This window comes from Bombyx mori, chromosome 18, assembly GCF_030269925.1.
Source record: "Bombyx mori chromosome 18, ASM3026992v2".
In the NCBI taxonomy this organism is placed as follows: domain Eukaryota; kingdom Metazoa; phylum Arthropoda; class Insecta; order Lepidoptera; family Bombycidae; genus Bombyx; species Bombyx mori.
Genome location: NC_085124.1, coordinates 13,680,700 through 13,704,325, shown reverse-complemented (window position 1 = coordinate 13,704,325; position 23,626 = coordinate 13,680,700). Strand labels below are relative to the sequence as shown.

General features: G+C 36.6%; 1 protein-coding gene across 1 annotated transcript in view; it reads left to right on the top strand.

Moving 5' to 3' along the window:
- The window catches only part of LOC101744177 (uncharacterized), a 108,045-nt gene that overhangs the window by 6,352 nt on the left and 78,067 nt on the right, over positions 1 to 23,626 (top strand). The window contains exons 2-3 of the mRNA XM_038017315.2: positions 19,325 to 19,416; positions 20,238 to 20,346. Coding sequence (XP_037873243.1) covers positions 19,354 to 19,416; positions 20,238 to 20,346 — 172 coding nt within the window. The 5' untranslated portion in view covers positions 19,325 to 19,353. The remainder of the gene's footprint in view (positions 1 to 19,324; positions 19,417 to 20,237; positions 20,347 to 23,626) is intronic.

Genomic DNA, 23,626 nt, shown 5'->3' with positions numbered 1-23,626 from the left:
TCTTATTGCGAGCTCACGATCCTCAGCATTGAGGAAACCAAAGCGAGAAGGAAGAACCGTATGTGATGAAATTCGTTTATTGTAAATGAAAAATGCCACAGACAGTTTCAACTGGTTCTGATCGAGCAGGAGAGCTCGGAAAACCACTGCGTTAGTACTATGACCGAAAGCTGACTCAACCGGCGGCAGATTGGGTGTGTGGCCGACAACTCAGCCAGCCAAGAGTCCTTGGAGTGGACCACGCGCGTCTAATTTCAGTGCTGAGCAAGACCACCCCTCCTAACTCTCCCGGATTCAACTATGGCGGAGTGGTTTGGCAGTCTCATATACTCATCGGAGCCTCTTAAAAGGTTCGGTTCTTGCCGATAGGAAATTCCATAAGCGAAACGTACTGTTCGCAATTGAAATCAGATAAAAAAAGCAAGTACATAGATTGTCATAGGTGCTTTTAGATCATTCGTGACTTTACTATCGGTTTGCAATTACAATTAATTTCTTCATTAAGAACAAACGGTAAGAAACTCAGCTTATTCTTTTCTAAATATACATTTTTATGTACATCACACAATATTTATGTAATATTATTAAAACAGTCCATAATATTATAAATAAATATATGTACATAAAGCTGCTTACTAGTTAGAAAGCCGTTATCGCAAACCCACAGCTGAAGATTTATGGCCGGAAATATTATTATACTAAACTTTTTTAACTGCACGCATAGGAATGAAACATGTTTAATAAGAAAATAAAACAAACATTATCCAGTCAGATTTGAAGTCAATAATGGATTTTTTATGTATTTTTTTTATTCCCCTTGTAGGCAGACGAGCATACGGCCCACCTGATGGTGAGTGGTTACCGTCACCCATGGACTTCACCAATGCCTGGGGTAGAGCCAAGCCGCTGAATACCGCCTATTTTTTTTAAACCTATTGTAAATAAAAATATTTTTCGTTCTACCACAAACTGATCCATTGTGTGATTACTAAGCACTGTCAGTGGCTGTAGGTTTGTTGTAACAAGACAAGCAACGTAAGAGAATAATTTTGAATTCCGTGTATCCACTCTTTGTCCTTTTAGGCTCTTCAAGCACCGGTCACCGTCCTTATCGAACTCGTCGACTTAACGATAAATAGTTTATCTCTCTAATAAAATAGAATAGAAATCTCTAATAGAATTTCTCGCCGGATCTTCTCAGTGGGTCGCTATTCCGACCCGCTGGTAGATATTTTTTTTATTGCTTAGATGGGTGGACGAGCTCACAGCCCACCTGGTGTTAAGTGGTTACTGGAGCCCATAGACATCCACAACGTAAATGCGCCACCCACCTTGAGATATATAAGTTCTAAGGTCTCAAGTGTAGTTACAAGGGCTGCCCCACCCTTCAAACCGAAACGCATTACTGCTTCACGGCATTCTGCGAAGCGCTGCTTATGCTGGGGCTAGTGTTAACGAATTCTCTCAGGTTGAGTCCGTGAGCTCACCTACACGTCCGGGCATAGTTGGAATAGCCCCTTAGGTACCAACGAATAAATAAGTAGAGAAGGACAAATTGTAAATCGACTGACGGTTCTTATTTGGCGCGAACGCAAGGAGCGAAGTTGTATGTATTGTTTCATTATATTAATCTAATATTTTTTCAAGTTTAAAAGTGTAAAAGCGGTGAGTCATTAAGTGTTTAGCGTTTGCGAAAGTGCAAAGTTTAGGAAAACATGATGATACATGATTAAATTTCATCCCAATGCATAACAATAAAAAAAAATTATATCCGCTCTGGTTTCGCATTACAGAGTACAGAGTAAGTTTAAAATATAAAAAAATTATTAAAAAAAAAAATATTTTATTTTATAAATACGACCCTGGCAGCAATGGCATCGCAAGAATCCAATTACCATACTGAAAAAAATGAGGAAAATAGCCAATTTACGACTTCGATTCATCGACTACTTTCGTGTTTTATTGCTTGTTCACGACAAATTTTAACACATTTGCTGCCGACGAAATGATATAAAATTATTAGCCAGAAACCAATTATTTTTATAGCGTATATTGATTAAGTATATATGTATGTTTAAAAATATGGATGAAAGTATGTTGATAATATTATTATTTTAATAAAAAAACACCTTTTTCGGATCCGAGTGGTCGGCACATAGCACGCCAAATGCCGGACACTCGGATCCGAATACAATCAAAAGTATCAAAAACATCATAATTATAAGTTTAAGTTTAAAATATAACACGCACTTGAATTGTTATTTATTTAAGAAGGTATAAATATCTTAAATCTGAGCAAAGTAGGTAACGATATAATCATAATTATAAGCTTAAGTTTAAAATATAACACGCACTTAACGGTTATTTATTTAAGAAGGCATAAATGTCTTAAATCTAAGCGAAGCAATGATATAATCATAATTATCAATACAATCAAACGTATAAAAATCATAATTATAAGTTTAATTAAAACACTGAAGGTGATTTCTTCACAGAAAAGTTAAAACAAAATTTTTCGTCGTCTTTGCGGCAGATGACCTTGAAGACTGAGCTGGTGGTCCACGGCTGAGCGTTTTCAGTTTCAGTCTTGTATCAAAGATACTGTCATCACTGCCGCAACTAGATTCCTCTGAACTTGAAGACAACTGCTCCTCCTGAGCTCGTTGCGAACACACTTCTTCATCACTAAATCCTTCAGAACCTTCCGAGTCATCACTCAACCAACGTTTTTTTCTACTACTAGGTGTTGATGTTTTCGATCTATTTTTACTTCTAGATGGCCCAGCCCTACTATCCATTTTGATCGAACAATACCTTTGATATGATCGTGTGTACCAGTCACTATTAAACTGTAAATATAAAACCAATACGCGTTTTCGTAAGTCGAATGTATTGGCAGAGTGGCCACGCAAACCAATATACACTCGCCACAATCGCCGGCGGTTACTGACAACTACAAAATTCACTTGCTGCTCACTCGTATCCGAGTGGGCGGCACCGCTAATAGGGCCCTCCCCACTCGGATACGAGTGGTAAGCACTCAATGTGTTAATGATCTTACTATAACAACAAGGTATTTACATTTTAAATGAATAATAATCTCCGTTAATTTGACCGTAATGTTTATTATTTACAATCCGAATTTGCGAACAATCACTTTCGACATCTTGTATAAAATTTTCTCCAACTTTCACGAGCCATAGAGATAATTAAAACTACAAATAGCAGTATTAATCTAGTACTAGTCGTTCTGTGTCTTAATAATCATCTGCGACAACGAAAACTGTTGAAGGTATTCGTAACATTGGAAATAGTGTAATGACAATAAAAAAACGCGATACAAAATGTTCAAAGTAGTTTTAATTACACCCTGTATACGATCTTATAACTTCTCTCTCTCTGTCTCTCGGTCTCTCTCTCTTTCTGTCTCCCTTTGTCTCTCTCTCTCTCTCTCTGTTGTTTCGTTCGGGCCGTGCTTATTAAGGAAATGATAAAAAAATTACATCCACGAGTGTTTCATGTAACGTTTTAATAAAAAGTAGTGTTTTAACAAACCATATCGAAACGGATCTCTTGAATTATCCGCGAGCAACCATTAAGTGGTATTCTAAGCGGAAACCACACGTTTTCGGCGCCGGTTAAATGTTTCCACGGTATTGTTGGGGACCGTTCACACTAATTTAGCGGCAGCGGATATTATCAAGTCTTTGGTCAACTTTCTTTGCTTTTTTTCTTATTTGCTTAGATGGGTGGACGAGCTCTTTTTTTTTTTTATTGCTTAGATGGGTGGACGAGCTCACAGCCCACCTGATGTTAAGTGGTTACTGGAGCCCATAGACATCTACAACGTAAATGCGCCACCCACCTTGAGATATAAGTTCTAAGGTCTCAAGTATAGTTACAACGGCTGCCCCACCCTTCAAACCGAAACGCATTATTGCTTCACGGCAGAAATAGGCAGGGTGATGGTACCCACCCGCGCGGACTCACTCAAGAAGTCCCGAATGTAAAGCTAATTTGCGATTTGCTGGTTTCCCAATGGAGTGGCGGTCAACTAATAATTTTGTCGACTAATTTGTTTGTCAACTAATTCGGGCAGTTCGCAGTAACGGAAAAATACTAAGCTAAATTAACGTTTTGCTCACCCAAATCATGAAATAAACCGAGAACCACGTAAGCCCCCAATTAGTATTTAAATAAGAGCTTACAATGAAATTATTATGCATAACATTTAAAGCTCATTTCCAAGGACGCGACAATAGAGGTTTGCGAGCTTCAATAAATTTGGCTTTGATAAATTATCTGAAATATTTCTCTCTTTACATTTTGTATATATGCAAAGAGCTTTCGGGCATTATGTTTTTATAGCTATATAAGCTTTTGCTGGCTACAGGAATGTACACATACGTAAGCCGGTAAGGACCGTCGGCCTCGCCCTAAATATATTATAAACACGTATATCGTGTGATGTTTTAAATATATATTTTTCTTTATTAAACTCACAGAGGATACAATTTTTAAAGTCATGACTTTACGCATTCAGTTCGTCACGACTAGATCAATGACCTTACAGTGAGGTCTACCTATTTCTGCGAAAAACTATTATGCCATGCTATCTCATACAATCATCGGTTTCTAAATTAGACAATTTATTTTATTCACACGACTCAATCAATTGTGTTACCAATTTAAATTTAATAATTAGTTACTTTAATAAAAATCCCTGTTTAGTTTTTAGCTAATATCAACTGGTGGTAGGACCTCTTGTGAGTCCGCGCGGGTAGGTACCACCACCCCGCCTATTTCCGCCGTGAAGCAGTAATGCGTTTCGGTTCGAAGGGGTAGCCGTTGTAACTATACTGAGACCTTAGAACTTATATCCCGAGGTGGGTGGCGCATTTAGGTTGTAGATGTCTATGGTCTCCAGTAACCACTTAACACCAGGTGGGCTGTGAGTTCGTCCATCCATCTAAGCAATAAAAAAAAAAAACAAAAAAAAAAATCGTTAATTATTTTACAGTTAATACTAAAGCGTTGTAAATTAAGAATAGGAATCTACAAATTCAAGATCTTCTTCAGAGCCGGTGCCATGCTTTGTAGATCGATGATCGCAGCATTAATATTTGCAGCTTGTATAACTATTTAAGCAAGTTTATCTTGCAAAGTATCGAACTTCAGGTTTTAACTGGTTTCCTTCTATTCTATGATAATAACCGCTATACTACTTATCTAAGGCCACCTAATACCACCAACCTGATCTTTGAAATTGAAGTACATGTATTATTATTCTTTCTTACCTAAGCTAGTAGTAGCCTTGAGAGGCTATGCCAGCGTAACCTAGCGAGTAGGTAAGTTCTAGGGACTCAAACCTGGTGGCGTTGTTAACACTAGTCCAGAGCAGTTCTTCCCAGAACCTACCACCGGATCGGAAACGCGACCCACTGAATAGGTCCGGCGAGAAACTCAATGGGCTGTGTCTATGGGTTAATTTACTCGCCGAACCACCGCGACGGGTTCGATAAGGATGGTGACCGGGAAGTATATAACGGGACGAGCTCACAGTCCTTCTGATCACAAGCGGCTTCCGATAATTACTCTCATGCTATCAGTGGAACCTAGTGAACTTTGCTATATAAACTCTCAAACACGAACAAATATTAACCAAGTATTTTAAAAACGCACGTTCAACTCGATCATTGTGCAGGGCACATTATACAGAAACTAATCTCTTAACCCGTATTGTGTCGGCTGTTTTGTGAACCAAATAACCCTTAATTGGCCCTCCGGCGATTACTATGAGGTAGATAAACCTTCGAACGCTGCTTAAGTTAAAAAGGTTACCGTGAAATTCATTGGTTTTAGACTTTTAAGGCATTAAGATAAATCGTTCTCTATCACGCCCGTTACACGGTCAGGCTGCAAAGCTAATGGATACCTATACTTTGGCGATATATGTATTCATGAGCGTGGTTCTATTCATCCATTCACTCTCCGATCTTAAGAGGAAGTCAACCGGTGTTTTGTTCATACAAACATCTGAATCCGTCCGATTTTTTATACTATAATATGTCGGCGCAATGTCACTATTTAGTCAACTAAAAATAGTTGACTTTAACTGTTTCTTTAATGTTACGCATGTCAACAACTGTTTGAGACAGCATTTAAGAGAATTCATGACTAAGCTACCCCCACTTTCTACTATAAATAAGAGTGACTATTGTCGCACAAAAACACTTCGATAAAGCGGTACGACACGAGAATCCTCTCGTCGTGGCCGTCGGAAACTACATAGCCGATCCTGTAGACCAAATGGTAAACAGTCCACGTTGCTCAAAACACGTCATTTCGGATCCTCCCGATCCACTAACGGTGCTTTTAGGTACCCCAAGCACCGCTTATCGTTCTCGTCGAATCCGTCGCTTACGTCGAAGGGCTCGGCGAGTAAATTAGCCCACAGATACAACCCACTGAGTTTCTCGCCGGATCTTCTCAGTGGGTCGCGTTTCCAATCCGGTGGTAGATTCACGAAGCACGGCTCTTGATAGGATTCGTGTTACCAACGTCGTCAGGTTTAAGCCCCGCGAGCTCACCTACTTGTTAAGGTTACGCTGAAATAGCCTCTCAAGGCTATCAGCATAGTTAGGAAAAAAACGCACAAAATATTCAAACTCGAGCAGCCGACTGAAGCGGAGCTCTATATTGTTATCGGACACTTGAAATGTAATAAATGGAATTCATTGGAAAAGCGAGTCTTAATTACTGTCACTATGGAAGGCAATGATAATGATGATGAGATGAAGAGATGAATGATGATCAGCAACGCTTCAATCATTTTAAAAACACCATGGAACCAGTGTCTATTCGTCATACCTATATATATTTTTATGTATTTCTCTTTTTTTCAATTTTCGTGAATCGTAGCTCTTTAAGTGAGGTTTTCTTGGCTAGACCTATTTCTCCCTGTGTAATAATAATATTATGCAGCGATATCTTTCAACATAATTTTCATCAACTTCAAGGCGTCCAATTAACTCGACTTCAAACGTATATGTATCAAGGACTTCTGTTACCTTAGCTTAATAATATCCTTACCCGAATGAGTGAATGGAAAAGAAAACATTAAATTATAGGGACTTATTTTCGGTACTTTTTAAGGTATATTTCCTTATTTATGATTGAATTTCGCGTTTATATCTTCATTTTACTTTACAGTTTCCCACTTTTGGTTTGTTTTCTATATAGTTTACTTGATCACGATGATCATTAAGATCTAATTGGTCAATATTTGGACTTTGTACTAAGTACCGTCAATTTTTATTTTTTGTTAAATATTTATCAATACTAAAAGAACTAACAGTATCTTGACAAAAACCACCATAACAATGGCGCCAACCATTTGGTAAGATTTGACAAAATCTAAATACTTACTACTTACGAAATCCAAGTTAATTCCGAGGAAGTGTTTCAAACGCGACCCCGTTGTAATAAAAAAATACCCTAACTATAATGGAGAAGGTGGTTGGTGCTTATCTGAATCTCGGATCCTTTTATCGCAAAGATTAAGCCCCAAGTCAAACAGAGTGCCACATAGCTCAAGATAAGCAGAGAACTCTTATATTTTTTTTTTATTCATTGTTTATACTGCACAATCAAATGAAGGCATGAGTGGATGAAGGGGATATGATAAAATTTGTTAATTTTGAGAAAACGGCCAACATACTTTTACATAACTCCTTCATCACATGCAATTTCCAGAAACAGCCTTTAAGTCTGGAGTTTTAAGGTCTAATATGGTTTATAGGTACATAACACCTTCATTCAATGTAAAAATTCAAAAATCATAAAAATGATACTTAACCCCTTCATCCACTCATGTCTTCAAATATATATACATACATTTTTAAATGGAATACACAATCACCGCCTGTCTACGATTTTATTAAACATTCCCATAGATAAGAAAACTAAATCTGGCAGTTAAATTTTATGAATCAAAAAAAAATGCAAACAAAATTAACTCTGAAGTTTTCGTGGCTTCAAGTATAGAGAACCCCTGGTGTGCTCGTACCAAGAGATACAACAATTCCGGTGTTGAAACCCCTCGGGCTGGTACAAATTACTACCACGATGAAGGAATATCAAAATCGCAAAAGTTATACGTAATTATTGGTGGTAGGAATGACCATTGTGCAGCAGTATAGCTTAGTAGTTTGAAGGGTGGGAAAGCCTTTGTACGAGACAATTGAGATTTCGACCTCATGACTCAAAGTATCATTCGCATTATACTATCTTTTGTCTCCGTTGACCATTCTACATCAAGCGGCCCGTGAGTCCAAGCTTCAACGGAATATAAAAAAATCCTTGTTACTAAGAACTATGCATTATTACTAACTCTCACAAATATTATTAGGTAACTTATAATAGTAGAAAACTGGATGTAGGTCTTCTATGACACGAGCTGCGTTTAGTGCAGAGAATACGGTTAAATTGTATTTATTTCATAAGTTCCTTGAAAATAAAATGCTCATGTTCCTTTTTGAGAAAAAAAATTTGAAAGAAAATTATGTCTACATCTACTTTTAGGTTGTTATTTTGGCATAGATGGGTGGACGTGCTCAAGGCCCACCTGGTGTTAAGTGGTAACCGGAGCCCATAGACATCTACAACGTAAATGGCGCTACCCACCTTGAGAGATGAGTTCTAAGGCCTCAAGTATAGTAACAACGGCTGCCCCACCCTTCAAAACGAAACGCATTACTGCTTCACGGCAGAAATAGGCAGGGTGGTGGTACCCACCCGCGCGGACTCATAAGAGGTCCTTCCACCAGTAATTACGCAAATTATAATTATAAATGTCTGATCAATCTAATAAAACACATTTTATCACAGTTCTAACAGGGATTTTTTTACCCAAAATAATTTAAATTCGCTAGTATAATTATTTATGTTTCACTTTACCGAGCCCTCCGGTAGACATAACCCTTAAAACCCTTTGACTTTCTAGCCGGATCTTCCCAATGGGTCGTGATTGCAATTAGGATTCTGCGAAGCACTACACCTGCTGTTGCGGTAGTAAATCCTCCCGGTATGAACCCCGTGTACTACCAAACTAGTCAGCACGTAGTTGTAATAACCTCTTTAGGCTATCAACTGTCGTGTATAGAAAAATCGAGCTCACGATTACCTAGTTCTCTTGTTTCGATATTTTTGAACAATGGAGAAAGTGGCCCGCCAGAGAAACGGTGGTAAAAGTAATTCTGCTGATTTCAAAACACATAAATTACCCTAATTAAATGATACAAGTAGGTGACTTTTTCCATCTATACATATTTTTACTAATATAAATTAAAATAAGACGTGACCTAAAGGTCTTAGTTACCAGGTCATAAAATCCCTTAAAAAAATATATTATTGTTTGTCTTTATTAATATTTGTCTAAAGTGTAGTGTTGGCGAAATCTGTGATTATATCTTTATAGTCTTTGACAATAGAACCATAATAGTGTACAAACTTATAATTTAAATTAAATAAGTCGAATTTCGACTACCGGGGGACCCCTAATTATATATAAATATGCAAAGATAAAACATTTTAGTAAAAATTAAATTTTTAAACCTATTTCCTTTTTATAAATTTTTATTAGCTATATGACGACTGCTCTTAAAAAATGGAAATCGATTTTCCCCACGACAATTACAAAATATAATTAAAAAAAACAAAACAAATAATTTTATTAACACAATATAAATTTAAATTTTGAGATGTCGCTTACCATCGACATCTGGGCGAGAACTAATAAGGATTAATCGACAAATATAATTGAACCACGTCGGGCACAAAATTGGAATTAGAAAATCACTTAACTCCCGACTCACGCGATTGTAACAGAGATTATTAATATTATATTCGTATTATCTAAATAATTTATACTATTTTTTATTCTAAATCGGTAATCTACCTGAAGTTAAACGGTCACGAAAAATTTATTAATTCGTAATTAAAGCTGCTTTTATGTTTTAATCTTGTTTTTTTTTTAATTGTTATTATGTAATTGCCGACTTAACAACTTAAGTAGTTCAAATTATGTCTACGACTCGCAAATACTGAACGAAACGCAATAATTTAATTCACATTATAGTCATTTTTCGACTGCGTGTGCTTGTCCGGACATTAATCTTACATTAGTATTTATATGATAACTTTATCCGATCCTGTAGACCGAATGGTAAACAGTCGACGTCGCCCCAAACACGTCATTTCGGATCCTTCCGATCCTTTAACGGTGCTTTTAGGTACCTCAAGCACCGGTCACCGTTCTACCGTTCTCGTCGAACCCGTCGCTTGCGACGAAGGGCTAGACGAGTAAATTAACCCTCAGACACAGCCCACTGAGTTTCTCGCCGGATCCTCTCAGTGGTTCGCGTTTCCGATCCGGCGGTAGATTCTGCGAAGCACTGCTCTTGCTAGGGTCAGTATTAGCAACACTCCAGTTTGAGCCCCGTGAGCTCACCTACACACGTTAGGGTGAAGCTGAAATAACCTCTCAAGGTTATCAGCAGAGGTAGGAAAAAAAAGTAACTAAAAAAAGGATCCTTAAGGTATAGAGGTGTAACTATACTGAGACCTTAGAAGTCTTATTTCAAGACGGGTGACTGTATTTACGTAGATGTCTATAGGCTCCGGTAACTTAACACCGGGTGTACCGTTAGCTCGTCCACCAATCTAAGCCATAAAAAAAATGGATGTAAAATCAAAATCCTATCCCACCCAACATTGTTTTTCCTATTATCAATAAATTTCCGCAAGAGACCTCCAACAAAACGAGAACAAAGTGAGATTTGGAACGACACGAAACTACCGTATTCTTAACTGTGTTTAATGTTAACGCAATCTCATTAACAAGGCGCTCCGTAATCCAAGATTTACGTTCTAACACCCTAAGCTTAGGGCTGTCTGTACCAATAAGGAATTGCGAGGGATATCTCTAAAGTCTATATGTGAATCTGTGGGATACAAGAACTTGAGTTTATAAAAATACTAGCCGTACTCGCCCACTTCGCTGCGCTTTTAAAACTAACATTATTATTTATTGTCATTATTATTAGAGTCCAACACTCATATAAATATTATCCTATACATTAAGTAAATGTATTTTCTACATGGATACCAAGTTTCAAGTCAATCGGATGCACGGTTCAGTAGTTATAACGGAACATCCGTAAAAACCACTGTAGATTTATATATTAGTATAGATTATTTTTCGAGGAATCATCTATTTAGCGATGTACTAATTGGAACATTTTAAGCCAAGGGCAAATAATACCAAATTAACTGGAAATTGGTACAGTCAGCTACTTGCAAACAATGGTAAAAACTTCCCCTGGGGCTTCCGTTAGGAAAAGCTTTTAATTATCATTTTACCAAAATATTCGTTAGAACTTTTTTTTATTTTTTATTTCTTCGATAGGTGGATAAACTCACTGCCCGTCTGGTGTTAAGTAGTAACTGGAGCTCATGTATATCTACAGCATAAATGCCGCCACACACCTAGAGACATGATTTCTAAGGTCTCATTATGGTTCAACGCTGCCCCGCCCGGCAAATCTGTCATTCTTCAGAGTGAATATGGAAATAGTCCTTGACATTCGATTCGGGATCAGGCATTTCTTGTATTCGCTTGTGGGTTTTATCTTCAAAGCATAAAGGTACCTACCGATTTGGAAAATTTATCAGAAAAATTTTGGATAGCACTTGCGTTCCAAAGGTCGACAATCGTGTTTAAATTACGTAATAAGGGGTATGTTGATCAAAATCATGAATATAATCTATATATTAAAACGCGAAGCAAAATTTTGTATCCCTTTTAACGAAGATAGCGCGGACGGAGAAGTATGAAATTTCTCACACTTATAGAGAATATATAGAAGAAGTGCAGAATGCTAATATTTAAAAAAAATTATGCATTAAAAATACATTAAATCAATAAAAAAAAACCATTACACACACTACCGTGTATTTGACACAACACATACGTATCAATATATTCTTTGTAAATTGTCAATTGTGAAACTTTAAAGTCTGTGGTCAAATTGAGAATAGATTTAATAATGTTTGTCTTTAACATTATTTGTAATTGTAAGTTTAATAGTCTTTGACAATAGAACCAATAAGAATGTTCAAACTTATAATTTCAATTAATTATAGTCCAATTTCGACTACTGCGGGGACCACTTGTCATCATAATCATGAATATAATCATCATATACATGAATAAAATGTTAATGACCTTCACAAAGACACATGGCCTGAGACAACCGAACAAAACACGTTCAAGGTACAAAGGGCAGGCGGCCCTAACGCTCAGTTTATGGCTTTGAACTTTGCAAAGGGAAAGCGCGGTATGGGAGCTGCTTTACGAGATCGAATAAAACGAAAGGAGATACCTTAGTTTCTTGGATATTCATGAAACTGATCGGAAAAGCTGAACAAGAAAATAAACAGTAGACTTGGTTCTTGAACGGAAAACGAAAAATTCTTTTTTCTAAATAAAATTCTAAATTTTTTATTTAATCTAATTTGCTTTCTAATTCTGATTCGAAATTTTTTTCTAATAAAATACGTACTTAACAAATTTAATGTTCACGATCGACTTCCACGGTGAAGGAATTTATTTTTTTATCGTATGGCATTCGTTTACACTGCGTGGTTATAATTTAAATTTACAGTTTGTGAAATAATCGATAGCTTCTTCTGTTACATTTTTGAGATCTTCCACTTGGCCTGCGAATTTCGTTAGTGGGCATTCCATGACAATGTGGCGCATAGTTTGCTCTGGGCATCCGCATTCACAGCTTTCGTTTTCCGTCCAGCCCCATCTCTTCCGCAGTTGGTTACAGTGACCAACTCCCGTTCTCAGGTGGTTAAGCATGCACCAGATTGGGCGTTTTTCTTTGAAACCAGGTGGGCGGGAGTGTGGATTCAGCTCGAACAATTCAGGTGGGATGCATCTGGCTGACCATTCTTTAACCCAGGCCTCGTTTGTGTTCCAATTGGAGTGTGGTTGGTGTGCCTGTAATGCCGGTGGGTAATAACATCGTATAATAAAAATCAAACTCGCAAAATTATAATTTGCGTAATTACTGGTGGTAGGACCTCCGCACGGGTAGGTACCACCACCCCGCCTGTTTCTGCCGTGAGGCAATAATGCGTTTCGGGTTGAAGGGTGGGGCAGCCGTTGTAACTATACTGAGACCTTAGAACTTATATCTCAAGGTGGGTGGCGCATTTACGTTCTAGATGTCTATGGGCTCCAGTAACCACTTACCAGACACTTAATATTAGGAGAGTATTTCTTACTGTAACTGAATCGGCTTTAACAAACGCCTCAATCGAAAAGCGGTCTTTACGCTTTTTGGTTAAGGTCGATATCACAAGCGCATTGCAATAACGGCTGTCATACCCTTCAAACCAGACCGAGGGTTGCTTGGCTGCAGAAACAGTCAGGACATGTGGAAAAAACCCACTTAGTAGCGTAACACAACCTTCAAACACTACTTAAGGATACATATGAAGAGGAAAGTTAGTTAGAAACCATTTCTCTCATCACTTTATGGACAAAATTACCGTACAAATTGTGATAAAAAAAATACAAAAATACTTTATTTTCAAAAGCGAGTTAAAATAATACAATGATTGGAGTCTCCCTTTAAGTTTAAAATTTAAACAACTCCTGTCTTCGCTGTTATTAAATAAGTGTTATTCTCTGTTACTGATTTCCTAAATAATGAATTGTAACACTCTCCTTATTAAGATCTCAATTTTTATAATAAACTTTTTTGTGATCTCATTCTTAAATTTATCTTAATACCTAGTTTAAATTAGCTGTAAGTTTCTCCTGCAAAATTTGTATGCCAACAGGCAGAATGTAGTGGGATTGAATATATTTTATACTAAGACCATACTTGTACCTGCATTCTATACAAATAAATGAATTATAATAATAATTATTATTATTATAAGCGTGCAAGCCTGTACTAGGAGACTCCGCTCTTCCATAAAAGCACGTTATATACTTTATATACTACAATCAAACTGTTGGTGGTTGGTTGGTGATCAAACTGTTGATTTTAGCTAACAGATGAATGTATACACATTAATACATTGGAGAAAGCATTACTTTGTTTCGGTCACATTAAAAGAGCTTATAGAAAAGCCTTTTTAAAATGACTGCTATTTTGTCTTTGGCTTACACGGAAATTCGCTGTCATCCGTCAAGCCCGTGACATGGGTTCCTGTGGGATTCACTCCAGTGAAACCGACACCGTATACTCCGACTGTAGTTGACAGGATGACATGTCCGGAATCATATGGCTTCAGGATTACGAATGATCGAGCAATTAGTCACAACGAACCCTAAAACCGTATACTGAAACCATTTTAACAGACCTCAGACTATGCCTGACCGTACATGTTGTGCATTGGGTAGATGTAGACACCATCACTTACATTTTTTGCCGCGTAACAGTCATGGTTTCAAGAGTGAGACAGCCATTATACAATAAAGGTTTGACCTCATGTTCCAAGGTGCGTAACGGTATTTAAGTTGTAGATGTCTATGGGTTCCATTTACCCCTATCTCCCATGTGGGCCTTGAAATCATCCATCCAGCTATATAGGACCATTCTCTTTCATTTTTCACTAGGCTGTTGTGAACGGGGAATTTAAAAAAGAAATACATAGTTCCAATGACCATAGTAAACAATAAATACTCAATACGGATGTTTTTGCAACTTGAGAAATAAAGTCGAAATCTCAATGGTAGCGGCTTCCTGCTCTTTGCCTATTTACCTGCCAATAGCCTCTGTTATGGCTTCACCGTGACTGGTGGGCTCACGGGACTCAGCCTATGAGAATGTACTAACACTAGCCATAGCAAGAACAGTGCTTAGCTGAATCTACCGGATCGGAAACACGACCCACTGCGAACATCCGGCTAGTATTTCAGTCGACAACAAGGCTAACTAAATGTGTATTTTTACAAGGTTTTTTTTATTGCTTAGATGAGTGGACGAGCTCATAACCCACCTGGTATTAAGTGCTTACTGGTGCCCATAGACATCTACAACGTAAATGCGCCACACACCTTGAGATATAAGTTCTAAGGTCTCAGTATAGTTACAACGGCTGCCCCACCCTTCAAACCGAAACGCATTACTGCTTCACGACAGAAATAGGCGGGGCGGTGGCACCTACCCGCGCGGACTCACAAGAGGCCCTACCACCAGTAATTACGCAAATTATAATTTTGCGGGTTTCATTTTTATTACACGACTACCTGACCCGGCAGACTTCGTAGTGCCTCAATCGATAAATAAAAGATATAAACTTCTGTATAAAATAAATTTAAAACAAAAGGAATCCGTCCGACGGGGGACACATCAAAGGAAAAACAAATTTGTATTTTTTATTTAATTCAGAGCATTTTCATGTTTATCTACCTTTTAAACCTTCTCTGGAATTCCACAAATAATTCAAGACCAAAATTAGCCAAATCGGTCCAGCCGTTCTCGAGTTTTAGCGAGACTAACGAACAGCAATTCATTTTTATATACAGAGAAGAAGAAGATGTTATTCCTTCACCGTGGAAGTCAATCGTGAACATTTATTGAAGGTCTTAGTTCTGTTTGACAAATACCATCCTGTAAGAGAGATATAAAGTCAGCTATTTACACATCGCGAGTCACGTAGTCTAGTAAACACTGATCGATAATTCAATCTCTTCCCTTGGCTCACCTCAACCGCGGTTTCCTGTGGTTAATTCACTTCAAGCCACGTTGTACACACCGTCTTCTCGCATTAAAACTGCATAATCTCAAAACTGACTAAATTTTACAGGAGAGTCTTTTAAAGGTTTAACATAATATGATATTTTTAATATTAATCATCTTTGCAACATTTATTTTTTTTAGTTTTTACCAGATACATTATCTGTATTTTAAAGTAAGATAAAATTATGTATTAATTTTGTTAATAGTAGTCAAAATATAAGTAAACTAAAAAAAAAAAAACTAAAACTAAACTACATACGCTCTTTTGATAGTATTTATGAGAAAAATACTGGTGATATCAAATGATTCCGCATATTAACTCAATTTCGAATATTTTTGGAAATTGTACACTTTTAATGCGAAAAGACGATAGTATATTCAACCACCTATATCTGGCATCGAAGCGGTCATGCGTCCGCATTGGAGGGTTGAACTATACTCCAAAGGAAACGGACCTCCGTTACTGATATGTAAAAAAACGCCTTTTTCCCACGTATACTATACAACGACGATAGTTAGATTCCGACGTCGAGCTCACGTTTTTGTGATGAATGAAGGCTTGTTTCCTCTTTATCGGGATTTTAGTGTATACTAGCGACCCGCCCTCACTTCGCTTCGGAAACATTATATTTTATTACTGATAGGCGAAGCTCGTCATGTTGCGCGCGGTACGACAATAACTGCGGGTGTCGCCGCGGGACGAAGCTAGTCTAAAAAAAGTAGGCTAAGTTACTCCTTATATCATCAGCTACTTATTAGTAAAAGCCTCATCAAAATCGGTCGAGCCGTTCCAGAGATTAGCGGGAACAAACAGAAAGACATACAGACAGACCGAGAGACAGACAAATATTGTAAAATAAATTATTTTTGTGTATGTACCGTATATATATTCATATGCATGTAGTAAAAAGCGGTTATTTCAATACTACAAACAGACACTCTAATTTTATTTATATGTATAGATGTATGTACGTATTTTTCTATACATATAAATAAAATTGGAGCGTCTGTTTGTAATAATAAAATAACTACTTTTTACTAAATGCGTAAGTATATATACAGAGTACATATACCAAAACAACATATAATTTTTAAAGGGGATGGCCCATTTTAGGCCCAAAGCGGACAATAGATTATAGAAAAAATACTTAGTGCATTAATTTTGTCATAAATAAATATGCATTTACTTTCTTGCAAATAAGCGCCACTACAGTTTACAATGAGTAGCTTAAAAAAAGTAACTCTATTGAAAAAGCAAGGACTTTTATTTTTGCGGGAAAAATATTGCCAGCTTCAAAACCTTTTACGTATGAAGTAAATATTTTGAGTATATAAATAAAACATATAAATAAATCATTTTAAGTATTATCATTAATCAATCGATTTTAATAGATTTTATGCACATAAAATAACATCGAAGACATACCCATTGGACTTTAACTTGTAACTATACTTGAGACCTTAGAACTTATATCTCAAGGTGGGTGGCGCATTTACGTTGTAGATGTATGTGGGCTCGAGTAACCACTTAGCAACACCAGGATGGCTGTGAGCTCGTCCACCCATCTAAGCAATAAAAAAAACTTTACTAGTATTGTTATTTAAATATGTACAACAAAAACAAAAACATAAAAAATAATGTGTACTCGTAAAAAAAAGATTAAGATATAAATCAATTATCGGTTATTTAAAAAAATAATCGATATATGAATTTCATGTAATTATTTTTCTTTATACTGTCAACACTGAATTTAATCTGACTGACTGACACTTCGCTTGCTGCTTGTGGTGTTGTGCTTGCGTACAAAATGGATGTGTTTTGATTTTTCTTCGATTTATTTTACTTTTATCAATAACGTTTCATACTACGACTAAAATACATTGTGTGAATTGTGGTTTTACCCTGACCGAGATTTAAAACCGTGTATATGCTCTCCTTTGCTATTTTTAGATGATACTAATTGTGTATGAAGATGAAGAAAATATAGATATTTAAAGAATTAAGTGTGTTTTTATACCCTATTGGATAAAAATACATTAGGAACATCTTAAACATTAAGAAAAGAAAAGTTCTTGAAGTATCTCACAATCCGACACTTATTTATATAGAAAATTAACCTCAAAACGAGTTTTTATTTTTATTATATTTTTTATAATAGTGGCGTCAATTTCAATATATTTTTTAGATATCCAATACATTTAAGAATTTGAATCAGTACATTTTTATAGTAATATTTGATGTCCATCTTGGGCCTAGCACACTATGGAGAGTGGGCAATCCCCTTTGTCAGTTTGTCTGTCTGTCTGCTTGTTTCGGCTAATCTCTGGAACGGCGGGACCGATTTTGACGGGACTTTCACTGATAGGTAGCTGATGATATAAAGAGTAACTTAGGCTACTTCTTTTACTAACTTGGCCCCGTGATGTCATCTGCGGTACGACAATAACCGCGAGTAACATCGCGGGACTCGGCTTAATTAAAAACGTAGATAAGTGCCAATAGCTCAGTTGGTCGGCTGCTTATAAGAATACGTTAGGTAATGGTTCCCATAGTACAATGTGCTTAGTGCGAGCTTGTAACTTCCCGATTGCGTAAAAGTCTACTCAAATTTGTATGGCACATCCACACCAATACTGGGCACATCAATTTGGTGCTAAACAGCCGTGTGTGACTCCGGTTATTATTAATTGCTTCCTGCAAAGCACCGTTTTGGTATTACATTTAAATATACCTAAGCGTATAACTAAAAGTGGGTATATTATACCATAATGATTTCGAAATTCGAACGTATTGGTGTTATCTCGCCGGAAATAATTTTGTCGGATTGCAGTTATAAATGACGCCTTAACGTTAGTGTTAAGGCGCAGTCTGGCGGTTTCGAATATATTTTGAACTTGTCTTGGAGTAAAGTAGAAAATTATTTGCGTTTTTCATGGTGCTGCGGGTTGTATCATAAATATGTACTGCATAATAAATAAAAGCCTACAATTTCAATAGCTTACCGATTGTATATTTTACTACGTTTTCGATTTTAGATATGAAGCTTAAAAATCTTGAGTGAACTTAATCGGCGTCCTTACGCTTGCGTGAGTACTGTCTCAGTAGACATTTGAGCTTTTCAAACAAAAACAGAATCATTTTCAATTTTTTTTCTTTTTCTTCTGATTCGTGAATTTTTTTTTATTGCTTAGGTAGGTGAACGAGCTCAACCACCTGGTGTTAAGTGGTTACTGGAGCCCATAGACATCTACAACGTAAATTCGCCACCCACCTTAAGATATAAGTTCTAAGGTCTCAAATATAGATACAACGGCTGCCCCACCCTTCAAACCGAAACGCATTACTGCTTCACGGCAGAAATAGGTAGGGTGGTGGTACCTACCCGTGCGGACTCACAAGAGGTCCCACCACCAGTAAAAAGTTATAGTTATGTTATTTCATCAGTTTTTTAAAAAGATGTGAGAATGTTAGTGTTTTAAACTTGCAATTCTTTCAGATTGGACCGCCTCGGTTATCGTGAATAAAATGCAAACGAAAAACATAAACTTGAACCAGGAACAGAAAAACAAGGATAATACAGATATTCAAGTAAGTAAATATATTAAGTTGTAAATTAAAATGAGATAGGTACGTATGTACCAAAAACAATTTTTTTTTTGTGTCGTTTTAAGATGTCAACTTTATTAGTAGAGGCGTAGATATATGAAATTTAAAACGAATTATAATTTACAGGGCAGGCATTTATGTTATTCTTTCGTTAAAATTTCTTAATTCTTCACGAGTTGTAGATATCAATTTAATTATTACAACCAAAAAATTTAACAGTAAAACAATTTTTTAGCCGACTTCAAACCAGAAAAATGGGGAGGTTCTGACTTCAGCCGTCCTAGGAAACATGTCGCCTTTTCGCATTAAAAGCGTACAATTTTCAAAAATATTCGAAATTGAGTTAATATGCGTAAACATTTGGTATCACCACTATTTTTCTCATAAATACTGTTAAAAGAGCGTAGTTTAGATTATTTTTTTTTACCTTTATTTTGACTACAAGTAACAAAATGAGTACCTACATAATTTTATCTTACTCTAAAAGACAGATAATGCTACTGGCAAAATTAAAAAAATATGTTCCAAATATGATTAATATTAAATATATTACATGATAAAATTTTAAAACACTCTCGTGTAAAATTAATAACTTTTAAGATTTACAGTTTTAATGCGAGAAGACGATGCCTGCCAGGTCGTTTTAAAACTAGCGCCATCTTTAATTCGTATCGCAACTCAATAATAAAAAAATGAAATTATAAGTTCCACGTAGTTCATATAAAGAAAACCAGATGGCGCTTTCATCAATATTTAACTTTAACATTCGTAATATTAAATGCCGTTCTTGTTTTCGTAAACAGAAAATGGGCCGTCAAGAACAGCAAGGGCTGTCAATCGAAGGTTCACTGCCCCACCAGACGCTGTGTCCGAACCAAGTCACGGCCCAGACCATCGGTTCCTCGTATTTCGGTCAGTATGCGTTATGAAATGTAACTAAGTACTTACTCGCTTACGTTTAATTTATATTCTGTTATTTCTCACGACGTTCCTTCTCTGAACTTGTCGATATTATTTCGATTCTGTTTCGCTTCGTGAATTCACTTCGGAACGAGTTCGCGGTAATTAATGCATTATAGAACTTGTGCCGGGTAATTAAGCTTGACTGCTTTCCGAGAAAAGAAGTGCTTTTCTCGTCCAGGGTTTCTTATAAGGCGCATTACAAACTGTTACGGTAAAAATATACAATAGTAATCGTGTGCAAATTATAAATACCACTAACATTCGAAAAAAGGAAAATTAACCATTTTTAACTGTACAAGGTAGGCTGCCTTGTACAGTTATGCCACAGTTACATTGCCAGAGTAACACAACAGTTACATTGTTAGGTAACAATTTCTTTAATTATTATAAATGATTAAAGAAAGGCGCGTTGTGAGCTACCCAAGGTTTACTAAAGCTTATATTCACTATACCTGAATGATAACGCCCATCTTGAGAAATCTCAACATAATATGAGATGTGTCAATAATATCAAAATAACGTCTACATTAATAGTAACGATTCACTGATTCGCTAGGCTAAAGAACTAGGCTGAAAATATGTTTACAGTTTCCTGAAAGCCATTTGTAGGGACTTCTACGATGCAGCGATGATAAGAACGACTACAGTAAAGAAAATTGAACTTGAATAACAATTGTTTATTTTTTTGTTGCGATTTTCACCTCATCGGTGTCACGTAGCTATCGTAGCTCAGGGTTATCACCAAGATCAGCAGCTGCTCACCTTAAGTAGCGAGAAGATGTCCTGTTGCGTGATGAAATACACGTCCTGTGTAAGTCCCAAATCACGCAGGAGTCAGTAATCGTCGACGCCTTAGACACGTCCTTTCGGATCCATCACATCAAATAGCTTTTACATTAGACGCCTGCAGCTCTAACACCAGGCTTTGGGACCCCGTAAACCGTTCTCGTCGAACTCGGCAAAGAGTTTGTCGTACAACCTAACCCACGCATCAGCCCGTTGAGTTTCTCGCCGGATCTTTTCAGCGGATAGCGATTCTGATCCGGTAGTAGATTCATTCGCTAAGGAACTGCTCTTGAGTCGTTAGGTCTCCTTTGGAGGCGCTCGGGCAGTTGTTAGCAAATCCCACCCCTCCTGGTTGAGCCTTTGCTCACCCACCTGTCTTGGTGAAACTGGAAAGGCCTCCGTGCCACCAGTTATCCCTTATTAAAAAAACGTGTAAGCGTGCTCATACCTCATACTTCTACTAAAATTTAAGGTAATATTATGATACCCATCTGCAGATATTAAATCGAAGCCTTAATTGCATTGTTTAATGGCTTAATGGTTACCTCACCCTTCAAGGTTAACTGCGGATCCCATCAGCCTCAACTTTTATTTTCATAACTGTATTTCTAGTATTAAAGGCTTTTTTTAAAAAGTAGGCCTGTTATTAATTTTTCGACAAATAAAACATGGTCACTTATTTCTTTACACATTAATAAACTCTAGTTTGGAGTCCACAACAACCGGTTAAAGCATGAACATGGCCACCCTACACTACGTCACATCCCGCACTAGTTTCCCTACAAAATCCCCACACGTGAATTCCGGAGCCGAAACTAACATATTTTTTCCCAAACCTATGGATCCTTGAAAAAAAACTATGAGCATTAGACAAAGACGCAAAACAAATTCTTTTAATTTATTCTAGTGAGAAAGAGACGGGTGACGCGTCTTGTTAAAGTTTTTCAATTGTGAGAACTGTGTTATGTTTTAAACAAATAAAATGTTGTTTTTTAAATTAAAATTCGGAAACCATTAACACTTCAAACTTGAATTTAATTTAATTAGGAATTGTAATTAGCAATTAAAATATTTACGACTTGAGTAAGCATTTAAATTATATGATCCGAAAGAAATGATATTATAAAATCATTTTCATAAAACAAAAAACACACACACACTTCAATTATTAGTAGCGTGACCTTCTTGCGAACACATTAAGCAAAACTATCCATTTTCCAACAGGGAACTTGTTAATTATTATTTTAAGGCATCCTTCGTCACGGTCAATAATTTTCTGATTCTAATATCAGACACGGCAATACACTGTGTGATACCGTGTCAGTCGGTCGGGCCGTCGATCGCAGACAAAACGTATCGTGCTCAGAAAGCCAAACAGACAAAAATCACAGCTTCATTGGAGCACAACGTATCCTTACGACACGAGAAAAAACGTTTATCGAGACGAAATAAAAAAAATACAAAGAAAAATCTAGAATAACCTAACTTTTTATTGTGTTGAAAAGTGAAAGTGTACCGGTGCTGTGATTCAGAGATATATTTTATTTTTAATCGATTAATATTTAATCAGGCAAGCTGGATCCCAGACGACGAGGTATTTCGGGCTTGCCCTCAACTTACGTATCATTTCAGAGTAAGTATTATAATTCAACGTAGCCTATTTATTTAATTAAAGAAGTCAGGTTCAAATGTAAACATGCCAAATGTGTTCCGCTAGAGTAGCGGTGTTGGTGTATTGGTCGGTACGTGATCTACTTCATAGATGGCGCTGTTCGCACATGGACGTTTTACGATCTTAAAATAATTGTTTCCAATATTTGCACAATAATAATTTGTCTTAATAGAAAAAAGGCTAAAGTTTTATTATGATTGCTGTATTCGAATTTATAGTTTTAAATATTGGTTTTGACTTGAATATGTGTAAATTTAAAAGGGGTCGAAAAAATTTAATCCTCTAAGAATGTTTTATTTTTTTATTGTAGAATTCATGGATTAACCATGTTTTAAGCTATCTAGTGTGGCCAACGGATATCACAGCATAAATAGCACCATCTTGAGACATGAGGTCTAAATCTCAATTAGATTGTGTAATGCCTTTACCACCTTTTGTACCGAAACGCAATGTTTTAATTTTTTTATGTAGTACATGTATATGTTGCTGCCTCATGGCTCTTGTTGAACTAACAGACTTTGATGGATCTTCTTTTATTCGAAAGCTGGTGTTGTCCATAAGCTCCCGTTAAAATTTCATCAAGATCTGATTAACAGCAAGATCTGATTAACAGTTTTTGAGCCGTCCTTAATAATGCATAGGTATATGTATATTTTGCCTTCGACTACATTGATGATATCTTGCTTTTTTTTCCTTTGTTGAACTCTTTTCTTCTGATGTTTTTTTTTGTGAATGAGGTGGTCTGGAAGCCTTTCCAGTTTGACTAGGTCA